General features: G+C 33.5%; 1 protein-coding gene across 1 annotated transcript in view; it reads right to left on the reverse strand.

The window, feature by feature from the left end:
- The window catches only part of DNAH11 (dynein axonemal heavy chain 11), a 195,441-nt gene that overhangs the window by 148,844 nt on the left and 34,021 nt on the right, over positions 1-12,576 (reverse strand). Inside the window, exons 10-21 of the mRNA XM_087948111.1 lie at positions 11,725-11,862; positions 11,509-11,633; positions 10,954-11,149; positions 9,782-9,886; positions 8,087-8,482; positions 7,481-7,813; positions 7,107-7,358; positions 6,832-7,001; positions 5,539-5,761; positions 4,726-4,842; positions 4,548-4,634; positions 3,542-3,700 (exon numbers count right to left, since the gene is read on the reverse strand). Of these exons, the coding sequence (XP_087804237.1) occupies positions 3,542-3,700; positions 4,548-4,634; positions 4,726-4,842; positions 5,539-5,761; positions 6,832-7,001; positions 7,107-7,358; positions 7,481-7,813; positions 8,087-8,482; positions 9,782-9,886; positions 10,954-11,149; positions 11,509-11,633; positions 11,725-11,862 (2,301 nt within the window). The remainder of the gene's footprint in view (positions 1-3,541; positions 3,701-4,547; positions 4,635-4,725; positions 4,843-5,538; positions 5,762-6,831; positions 7,002-7,106; positions 7,359-7,480; positions 7,814-8,086; positions 8,483-9,781; positions 9,887-10,953; positions 11,150-11,508; positions 11,634-11,724; positions 11,863-12,576) is intronic.

The following is a 12,576-nucleotide window of genomic DNA, read 5'->3' on the forward strand; positions in this document are numbered from 1 at the left end:
TCCCTTGATTGGCAATCTGTATTCACTGGATGCAGTACTGTTGAAGACCATTACAACATATTTTTACTTGAAGTTAAAAGAGTCATCAAACTATATGTACCAATAACAACTCCCAAAACAAAACAAAAAACAGATTACCCATAACAATAAGGAACCTTCAATCCAAAAAGAAATTACTTTGGCGGAAAAACAAATCTGGTCACATTGCCAACTTCAAAAGTCGATACAAAAATTTATGCCACCAGATAAAGACTGAATGCACCAATTATCACATTAAAAAAGATGAAAACCTTCTAAGCACCAATTCCACCTGTGCTTTTTTACAATTTTGTAAACAACAAACTAAAAGACTCAAGGTCCATTCCACCCCTGAAAGGACCTAATGGTAAAGACTGCAACAACGACACCATTAAAGCCAACATCTTTAACACATTCTTTGGCTCAGTATTTGTAAACAGCAATGGATCATGCCTAGTATTTCCTAGCGAACCACAGACAACTACAATGATCTAATACATATCAATTTTACAGAAGACAATGTTGGAAAAGCACTACGCAATCTAAAATCATCTCTATCTATTGGACTGGACAGAATATGTGCCTACTTCTTTAAAAAGCTATCCACTGCCATAGCAGAACTTCTAAGCATAATCTTTGAAAAATCTTTCAGGACCAGCTCCTTGCCTAACCTATGGTCACAAACCACGGTCATTCCCATCTTCAAAAAGGGAGACCCCAGCCTAGTTGAAAATTACAAACCAATCTCTTTATGCTGCGTCACCTGTAAAGTCATGGAATCAATTATTAACCAATCCATTATCCTCCACTTAGAGACAAACAACCTACTCTCTAATAAACAATTTGGTTTCAGAAAAAAACCATCCTGTAATCTGCAACTCTTACACTGCAAAAACATATGGACTACACAACTTGAGCAGGGCAAAAACAATAGGCGCAATCTACATAGACTTCTGTAAAGCCTTTGATTCAGTAGTACACAACAAACTACTACTAAAACTAAAATCTTATGGTATCTCTGGACAACTGCATAACTGGATAGAAGTATCCCTGTCAAACAGACAACTGGTCAAAATTGGGAGCGTCCTATCAAATTCTGTACCTGTCAATAGTGGTGTCCCCCAAGGCAGTGTTCTAGAACCAACTCTCTTCATACTCTACATAAATGACCTCTGTGATCATATTAAGAGCAACTGTGTTCTCTTCGCTGATGATGTAAAGCTGTTCAATACCACAGACAATACTGCTACCCTTCAAAAAGATCTTGACTATGTATCAGAATGGTCAAACAAATGGCAACTTCAAATCTCAATAAATGCTCTGTCTTACATATTGGCAAAAAAAATAATCAGAAAATAAAATACAAGCTGAATAGTCAAGACCTTGTTGATGATCCAAGCTCTGTAAAGGACCTTGGAATACTCATCTCTAATGATCTAAGTGCTAGAGCCCACTGTAACTACATAACCAAAAAGGCATTAAGAGTTGTTAACCTAATCCTACGTAGCTTTTTCTCTGGTAATATCACACTACTAGAGCATACAAAACATTTGCTTGACCAATACTCGAATACAGCTCATCAGTCTAGACCCACATTACGTATCTGATATTAGCACAGTTGAAAAAGTCCAGAAATATTTCACAAGAAGAATTCTCCACTCCTCTACTCGTTGTAGAATACCTTATGCCACCATACTTGAAATTCTAGACCTAGAAAACCTTGAATTACGCCATCTTCGGTCTGATCTAAGTATGGTATATAAAATCATACATTGCAATGACTTACCTGTCAATGAATACTTCAGCTTCAACCATAACAACACAAGAGCACACAATAGATACAAACTCAAGGTTATCTGCACCAAACTTGATTGCAGGAAATATGACTTCAGCAACAGAGTGGTTAATGTCTGGAATACTCTACCTGACTCTGTGGTTTCTTCCCCAAACCCCAAAAACTTTAACCTTAGACTGTCTACTATTGATCTCACCCCTTTCCTAAGAGGTCTGTAGGGGGCGTGCATAAGTGCACCAACATGCCTATCATCCCTGTCCTATTCTTTCTTTTATTTTTCTTATATGTACCCATTTCATGCATTCATAACTATGTATATATTTATACCTATTATCTTATAAGTAATTGACAAATCAAATAAACTAAACTAAACTACCAATGGCTATTGATCTTGAGGCCCACACTTTACTCTCAAGATCACAAATATTTAAACATCAGTTTCTAGGAAGCCACACTGGAAGAGGATTGTCATCCCCATATTCTGCTTTCTTAATACATCTGATTAGAATACCACATAATGTTGGGCTACATGCATTTCTGACGTAGATTCCAAATTCACAGTACAGCAAGAACAAGAACAATTCTTTACCACTCCCAGACACTGAATTGAACTGAAGATTAAATCAATAACAACAACAATAATCTGAACATCTGGTTGACTATGCGATGAATAACAACAACAGTAATAATTCTTAGTTGATACCTAGGATACTGGCAGCAATCCGTATCAACCATCAGAGCCAGTCAATGATATTTGTGATACATTTTTAAATGTTCAGTTGACGGAGTTTCATGTTGAATAAATAAAAGTGTATTATAATAATACTAATACTAATAATACTAATACTAATAATACTAATCATAAATTGCACAGTCAGCCAGATGTTCAGACAGAGTTTGGCATTTTTGTCTCCCTTTAGAGAACTTACCAAGGATCTGAGATAGGCAGATCTGGATGTGTGATGGTGTTACAGATATCGTTGCAGGATGGAAGCTGTTCCTGGTAAAGCCGCCTATTACAATTGACTGATGGGGAATTTGTCAATGCCAATGATGTTCTAGTGGTGATCTGATTGTTTTGGGATTGCAAAACAAGGTATCTATTGGTACTATCCTTGCTTGCCTTTGCACAGTTGTTCTATTTCTATTTGTACATATTCGTATTTTGTTATCTGTTCCGGTTCTTTCTCTTCTCTTCTGCTGCTTCCAGGCACTGCCACATTCATTATCCAGACATTTTGTCTTTTTTAACAACAATTGTTAAGTCCAGGGTATTATGTGGCAGGTGCCTGCCTATTTGAATAGCAATTTAACTTCTTCATTTTCTATGACTTTTTCTATTTTATGGTCCCACCAGTTCTTGCTTGAAAGTATTATTATTTCTTTTTCATTATTAGTTCCTGGTCTTTCCCACTAATTTTTCATTTTTCCCCCAAATCTTTTTATTATATAAAAATTACATTCATGGTTTTTTTTTTTAACTTTGAAATTAAATTACTTTTTTAAAGTGTATTTTTCAGTTTATCAACTCAGTCTAAGAACAAGTTCTTTTTAAAAAAACCCTCTAAATTCTGATTCTAAAATGACAGTTTGATATTTACACTTCACTATTCATATTGGCCTCTAAATTGTCAAAGTGTTTCAAAGCATTATAATAATAACATAATAATAAATAGCTAGTTTACACTGCTTTTGGAGAATTAAATAATTTTCTTAATGTATTCTTACTGTGACATAAATATTAATATCCCACACTCCTTTCAGCAACTTTATTTCTTTGCGACATTCTTTTATTTGTTTATACTCTGGAATAGTCACTTCAAAAAGGTTGGCAGTTTCATGTAGGTGCAACATTTCTTCTTCCATTCTTTCTAGTTCCTGATTTGCCTGTACAGGGGAAAATATTAGAATATTCTATTTGTAATTCAAAGCAGTATATTCTGAAGGCAAAGGAATTACATAGTATAGATATTCTATGGGTATTACTTTTAAGTAGTCCATATTTCATTTTATTTTAGTTCCAAAAGACAAACAAGATTCATTTATAAGCAAAATATTCAGCTGCATGGATCAAATTCACCGAAACACCAAATTTCCTTCATTTAAATTTCTACCTCTTTAGAATTAAACAGATGTAGCCATATATCAATGCACCCTAGCATTTGTACATATAGTGTAGCTGAAGATATACATTTAAATTATAGTTAAAATCACTATTTTTATTAAGTTATTCACTTAACTAGAATGAAAAAATTATTATTATTTTACATAAGACTATCTAAGCATCTTTTGCCTACTGATGCCATCCAGGTCTGTTGCAAAATAGCTTTAAGATTTCTGGGAGGTGTTTTTCAACATATCTGCATTAGATTAAGAGAAGCTGCTTTGATTTATGATTAAAAATTGAAGATCCAATTGGTCAGTTAGAAAATTATGTTCAATTTAACATAACTTTCAGCTAATACTTTATAAACCATGTACAGAAATCACAAACAGTTTTTCAGAAAAGGAAGCATTTTTTAAAAAATACAGTCATACTGTCCTCTTTTTAGAGTACCTTCAGGGAAACAATCACACACATTTTAAGCTGCCCAATTTATATAATATAGCACTTATCAAGCTCAACAGAAAAAAAATAATGTTCTGTAGAAATTGCACAATATGTAAATCGAAATCTCCATTTTGTAATGAGAGATTATCAGCATCACATGCACCTTTAATATTTCTCCATTACCTTATCAAGAAGTGCATATGGGTTTTGGGCATCAAAATGAAAAGGAGCATCTGCTCTAAATCTTTCTCTGAATCCTATCTGCTTTCCCTGTTGAAAGAAAGCAATAAATTTATGTCAACAATCTCATCCTCATAAAAGTATGTCTGTGGGTGTTGCTTTAAAAATAATTTCAGCTTACATCAAAAGCAGCACATTTTTTTCTGAGAATAGTGACCTCAGAAGTCAAAAAAGGAACCACTTCGTGCTTTACAGACACAGCAAGTTTTTTGGTGGCATTCCATTTTTCAGGCAGTTCCTAAAAGATCAAAGAACAAACCATATAAAGACAGCTTAGTTAGATTCCCTTTTCACATTCTGCCAACTGCATGGGGGATACTCACAGGCTGTTCCCACAAGCTGGGGTACTTTGCCATAAATATCAAGATGACAGGTACATAAAGCATATAAAACTGCCTGGCTCAAACTCAACTACAATTAATGTTAATTCTTCACTTGTTTTGAAAATTCATTTAAAAACAAGTCACAACACCTTCAATATAGGAAGAGGGGATAACTGACAAATAATGCTAATCTTCCCCTCACTTACACTGAAAGAAAAGGAGACTACACAATATATTAGAAATTAAATGATGGAAAATGTGATCACATATTGTGGCTTGCGTATTTTCCTGAACCTCTAAATTTGAATGGAAACAACAACAAACAGAAGTAAAAATTAATATGGTTTCCAGGAGAAGAAAATGAAAAATTGTGAAAAGGTAATACGCTACTTCTTAAAAAATAAAAACAATCCTTTAAAATGTCAAAAAAATACTCTCATCTATTGGTATGTGATATTTCTATATGACCATCTTGGCAATTAAATAATATTAAAAGTACAATTCAATAAGATCTTTTTTCTGCATCTCAGTAATATTTTGGAAGACTGAACATTTGGTTCAAAGAAATATAAAGCTTTTAATTGGAATCAAAAATAGAAATTTCAGGATACCTCTACTTGAACGTAAATATGATCTGGCATCTTCTGCCCATAGTTTTCCAAGAGTACAATGGTATCCTTTAGAGGTTCAAAAAGGCCATCAGTAGCTGACTGTCTATCCCTGACAGCCAAGAGGTGAAACATAATGTCTATGAGTCCATTATAGTCTATTTCTGACAACTGTTTTTGGAGTCCAAAGTTTGTCATTTTAATGAACTCTTCTAGGTCAGCTAGGCTATAAGAAGAAAAGAAAGAGATAAATTTGCAGTAGTTGGTTTTTTTTCCACATATGCATGTCTTTTCAACTATTTTGGTTAATTGCTTGTAAGCAGAAAAATTTTGGGGGTGCCTTTGAGTCACTTTTGTCTCAAAAGATCAAGTCTGCTTTCTTGGCAGCATGTTTGGAAATAATTTGACATTACCATTTCTTCCTAGGGTGGAGAGCAAAGAGCTAATCCAAACTCACCTAGCTGGCTTTGAATCTTCAAGAGTAAATTGCACTTGCACAAAATGTCAAACTGGCAGCACATGGGCTGGATGCATCACATGCAGACCACGCCCATCCCAGCTCCATGAACGGGGAAAACATTGCAAAACCTCATGTAACTGCAACGTAACGCAGAGAGTTTGACACCCAAGCTTAAGGTTATAAACATTATTACACCTTGGGATGTATCCTATTATACCACAAGTTGGAGAATATATCTTCTTCTATATTTTTAAAATGGCTGGTGTGGGAAAAGAAATATATGGGACCCAGAAAATTTAATTATTTTTGAATAGTTAGCCAAATTATTCTCTTTTATTTAATTTTTAATTGATTTTAATTAATTTTTATTTAATATTTTCTCCTATTACATTAAAATTATCATATAATGGCAAGTCCTGAAAAGATTTAGAAAAAGGTAGTCTTCATTCGGTGACCACAATTGGAACTGGCAACTTAGTTGCTAAGTGAAGTGGTCACTAAGGGACTGAGTTTATAATCTTAGTTCAGCTTTGTTTTTGTTTTTTTTGCTTTACAGAACTGCAAAGTTAGTACATGTGATAATTGTTCTTAAAGTCACTTTTTCATCATGTGAACAGTTAGTAAATGAGGCAGTTACTAAACAAGGAGTACCTATGCAAGGCTTTGAGCAATCCTGTTAAACAGCCCAAGCTTAAAAGGTTCACAAGGATGAAACTAGAATTGGAACTTACATCTCTATTTTCCCTTGAATTTAACAAGTTAACTTTTCACTTACATGCTCCAACACGTGCCACCCCAGCCTCTAAATAGAATAACTTTACCAAAACATATTTTACCTATCAGTGACAAATTTCACAAGGTATTCTTTGAACATCCAGCTCCATTTCTTAATAACATTTAGCAAACTATGTTTGAAAGGTTTCAAGTCCACTTTAAGCCAGCCTTCAAAAATTCTGAAATCTTCAAATTTGCTCATCTGAATGTAAAGATTCTCATATATGTCAATCTACAATACATAAATATTAGAAATAAGCAAGAGCTTAATTTCATATTGGAGAGTACAGAGTAAAGATTCCAAATATCAATTGAGGCAAAAATGTCCGATTCTTGCCTGTTCTTTAAACAGCTCAGCAGTTGGGTGTTGATCAGATGTGTCAACATCTGTAATTATCTCTCTTTCTTCAGTCCATACATGTCCATAGAAGAGAAATTGTTTCATAAATTCTGATCTGTCATCTACCCAGAGATATGCGTAACAGTCGAGGGAGTTTTTGAAGTTCATGGCTTCAGTAGTAACATCTGCCACTCTGTTCATAAGTTTTTCCCTGGTACTGTATAGCTCTGATATCTCACCCATATCATTCTTAAACAAAAAAGGAGAGTAAAAATTATATCCCATACTTAATATGATTAGTCCTTTCTTGAAGTACATGTGGAATATATACAATCTTGGACTTTATCTTAATTTTAATAAATATATATTACCTGGTAATGCTGTATTTCAAGGTGTGATGCCATTCTTTTCACCTGAGCAGATATTTTGAAAATATTGCTTAAAAGATCATCTATTAAATCATAAAAGCCATCACCAGCTTCTTTGTCCAGTGAAGGTCTAAATTCAATTTCTACAGCACTTAGGATCATCTGAACTTGAAATAATGGTGCTGGCTTTAAAACTTGCTCTGTGTTTTCCAAAAAGAAGTTTAAATTATACATTATGGCATTAAAAAAGCCATCAGCAATGATGTCATCAACAAACTCCAGGTAAATCTTCCAAGAATCTGAATCCGGGTCAGCTTTAAAGAGCTTTAAGTTTTCCTAAAATACACACCCAAAAATAGGTAGTTTAAGTCTACCATTGTCACAATTTCCACTGAAAAAGTTAATTAACTAGATAATTCTCAATCGTTACTAGTAAATCCCATTGATAACTGCTTATGTATTAAATGACATGAAAAATGAAGTAACTTTTTTCAATCTGAATTGATAGTCGTATTTGAATAGATTTATACATTAGCAAAAACATGTGTATAAATGGTTTGCAGAAATCAAATCAATTATCTTCTCATGAAAATTTTCATTAGATATTACCTCTACAAGTTTATGCATCCTGCAACCATCTTCTTGGAATGATATGAATTTTTTAGCAACTTTGTCTTCTTTGTCTTCTAGATTTAACAAAGCTTCTTTTCTGTTATCTTTTCTAGAAAAGAAAGGCTGCTCCATCCAATAATTCATAATTTGTTGGATAGTCTTAATATTGTCCTTTGACTTTTGAAGTCTATGTTCCAAATCATGAACTTTGGCTTTTATACACTCAATATATTCCCAGCAATTTTCTTTCTGCCAGGTAAGTTTTTCTTCTGCTTCTTTTAGCAGGTTATCAGCAGCTATCAGCTCTTTTTCAACCAGAGGGTATTCTACCTCTAAAACAGTCTGTTTAACTTTGTTGTACCATTGGACTACAAGTTCAAGATTTCCTGTATACTGTTTACAGAGAAAGAGAAAATGCAGAAATTTTAAATGTCTCCCATAAAGGCTATACCAATTTCTGTCTGATAAAAATCCAAAAGATGCTTTTTTCAAGAGTCCAGTTGCCTTGAAAAAAGCAGTTTTGGGACAACCATGACCTGGATGACTGAGAATCTCCATAGACATGTCTGATAAAAGGCTTTTGAAGGAGGTGTCACTTACACTATTGAATTGCTACTTCATTTTTGCAGTATTTCCTCCCATTGCTGAAGACTAAGTTTGTTTCTAACCATTTAACTATTTCAGCTTTAATTATATATATAATTAAAATTAGTATCATTATATGCATAACAATAATTACCCAGTATTTTTTCAAACAATTTCCTATTAGATAAAGTTTACAGCAAACAAGACAAAAAGGAACACATATTGATGGAAATAGGAAAACAGAGATAAGGGATTATAACATTTGCATATCCCTTTTATAGTAACAATGCATTTTAGAAAATTAAATATTCATGACAGAGCTAGTTTCCGTTTCAGAGCTGAAGGAATCCCTAGTTTCACCCAAAATTCAATTGATGTCAGAGAGAAATTTTATCAATCTAGCAATATTACATTAGTTGTTTTTCTCATGACAAAAGAAATGAAAAAGTTTCACTTGGCACATGGCTCTTGCCATTAAGGTATATTCCAATTTACCAGAATAGTTTCAATAGTCAGCTTTTCCTCTCATCTTTCCTTTGAGGATAAAGGCATGATGTGGTTAGAACAGATTCAATTCTATTCATGTTGTTTCAGAAATACTGCAGGAATAACTTATGAGCATGACCTGACCTATGCCATAATTGTGAAGGAAAATTTTCTCAGCCCAAAGTAATTAATTTGAATAGCTATAGGGATAAACTTCCCTGAATTTGGACATAGACATGGACATAGTTTGATCCAGCCAGCCTTCGACTGAAGTGGATCCACATGCCAGACGTTCTCCATCCCTGACCTATGCCACAATAGTGAAGGAAAGTTTTCTCAGCCCAAAGTAATGCATTTGAATACCACATTAACCAGCATGTAAACCAATTTTCTCTATCCTTTAGATTCCATGTAAATTTAAGATTCCAGATTCCATTTCCTAATCAGCATTTTTAGCACTGAAAATACTGGGACATTAAACCCTCCAATTTGGAGGACACCAAGATTGAGAAAGGCTAATATAAACATTTCCATTTCATTTGTATTAGTAAGAAAGGAAGGAAAAGAATTTAAGTAATGTAAGCTAAATATGAATAATTACAGATTTTAAAAAGTACATACCTTAGCAAATATCCCCTTTTTCTTGTATAACTCTAATGCCGAACTTGGAATATTGGGCTGATCCATAAGCAAGAGATATTTCACATCTCTTAAAATAGCTACGAGCTGAAATATATTTCAAGTTAGTTCTAAATGCTATTTATTGTTAGGTATTAATTCTGTCTATATTTCCAGAGAAAGTTTGTGATAATTTTAATTTTTATGTTTATTAAAATACTAGCTCGATACCTGTGCTTCGCTGGCTTGGGCTTAGTTTTTGGGGAGGAAAATAAGGGGAGAAAATTCTGCTTCTGCCTACCAGCATTCATCTATATTTATCTGGCTAGCGTCCTGTCAGTGTGTGAGACAGTTGAGGGCTGTTTGGAAACCGAAACAGCAAGAAGGAGTCAGCAAGGAGCCTGGGCATGGCTTAGTTCAACTGCTCTGTACTAAAACTGCTTGGTGCTGCGAAACTAAAACTGAAATTCCTCTCCTCTGCTTGTGTTTTGCATTTGGAACAGATTTCTTTCAGGTGGGGAGAGAAAGTAGAACTCCTTAGCCTCAGAACATGTTAATAATACTATATGAAATACTAATGCTCTGATGGTCAGGTTCTAAAAATCCTTTCTTAGTGAGCACCTAGAAACCAAGCGGAACATACGTGCTAAATTTCAAGTTTGTAGGCTTTACGTTTCTGGAGATTTTGTGATGATACGTGAGTGGTATTTCACTTTTATATATATAGATTTCAATTAAAATGAAATTTTATTTAGTTAATAAATGTACATCCTGTTTCTTTTTTCAAAGGCCAATAGGCTTGGATGAGAGTCCCACAATTATCTTGAATCACTTAGAATTTACTTCCTTTCGGTTATTATTGAAAGGCCTAATTTATCTAGAAAATAAAAGTGCCAATATTATTAAATGTATATAGTACTCTTTATGGATAAGCAGTCAGGATATCAATTTAATTTTTTTTTCTTCCTGTAGCAGTTCAATAAGTAATTTTAGAAAACAGATTTCCTTTATTTTTTAACATTAAGCATGCATATTTTTAAAAAAAAACAAGTTGCAATTCTATAACATTAGTCTCATTGAATTCAATAAAGTTTACTTTTTGTTTACAGTATTATTCATCAGGCGATCATATCTAGAAAATTAAAATATTCATACCATATCATATCATACTATACCTTAGGATCAAAATTCACACTAAGGAGACCATCTTTACCATTTCGCTTAATCAAAGGTTGATCTAAATTAAACAGACAAATATCATCCACCTTGGATTTCCATTTAAAATAGATCTGCTCTTCATATTGGTCAAATAATTTCAGTATTTCTATATATTTCTGATAAATTACAGCAGCTTCAGAATTTTCCAGGATTCTGAAAAGGGAGACATAATGTCACAGTAACAAAATGATCACGTCAAATAAACTTGTTGATTTATATCAGCAAACATACGCTATTTAGTGGAAATCTGAATGTAAATATAACTCCATGAGTAGTTTGCAGTATGTATTTAGCTATTCCACTTGAGTCTGGCTCAAGATATTTGAAAACATCTTGAAAAAGTAAGAATTGTATCATCTTCTCACCTTTGTTTCCATTGAGTCATCGAGTCTTACTTCAACACAATGTCCTCTATCACAGTGTTTCTCAACCTTGGCAACTTTAAGATGTATGAACTCCCATAATTCCCCAACCAGCCTGAATATTTCCTATTGCCGAAGAGATTTACTTACTGTTGGGGAACAAATGAGAAGTTTGACCAAAATGACAATATGCGGGCTTTAATTTCTTGAGACCATTTAAGGTTTCCTGAAGTAGATGACATGTTTTTGTTTATGATTTCATTCCCCTCTTCCTCCTGTAATTATTAAATGACAGGTGGGGAGTCTGCAAAAAGATATCTTGTGAGAAATGTAAATGGAATAGCTTGCTCTTAAACTGCCCCATACCTGTTTAATGTGTTCATCATACAAGTATTTACAATTTCTCAACTCTTCATCAAACATCTGTAGCAAGATCTTATAATTTGCGCTGAACATTTCTACAATAATTGGTTTCTCCAGAAAAGATCCAAGAATGGTTATAAGCTGTATAAATAAAGGACATGATTATGTCAACCTTCCTTTTTTCCAGTTTGGAGAGAATGGTATCAAAATATCATACAAGGAAGTTGGAACACAAGAGGACACTGTTCACATTCCACATTTGTCTTCAGTTTAAGGAACTGTGCTTAATTAAACTAAGAATGGCACACTCATCTTTGAGTCAGTCTTGGTTCCTGGGAATTGTTAGGACTAGTCTTGCAGTTTTCCTAGCAAGATTTTGAAAATGTATTGCCTGCTTCCTAGAATTAGTTGAGAGTGACTGGCCCATGGTCACCCAGCTGGGCCCAAGGTAGGACTAGAACTCACAGTGCCTGTTGCCTATGCTTTGAATTTAACTGCTAGATATCAAATATAAAATTATTATATTTTCCTCCTAAATTACATTTCTACCTAAAACACTAATAACTTAAAAGAAAAAAATTGTTCAAAAATAGAAATTTTTAATTATTTTTTCTATTTTTTAAAACTATTAGCAGCAGTAGCTCCCTGGAAATTTATTTATTTATCACACCTCACAGAATGTGACCCCATATAGAAAACAATAAAAACAGATAATAAAAACCAACAATTAAAGGCATTCTATAACCTGAATCATTTTAAAGATAAAGAGATAAAATACCAAGATTTTCTTTCATATGCTTTATGTCAACAGAAGTAATACATTCATATTCTGAATGCTTCATAGCATTGTTAAAG

Source organism: Notechis scutatus, chromosome Z (genome assembly GCF_049901735.1).
Source record: "Notechis scutatus isolate UNSWTSFEM ecotype Mainland chromosome Z, rNotScu1.2, whole genome shotgun sequence".
Lineage (NCBI taxonomy): Eukaryota > Metazoa > Chordata > Lepidosauria > Squamata > Elapidae > Notechis > Notechis scutatus.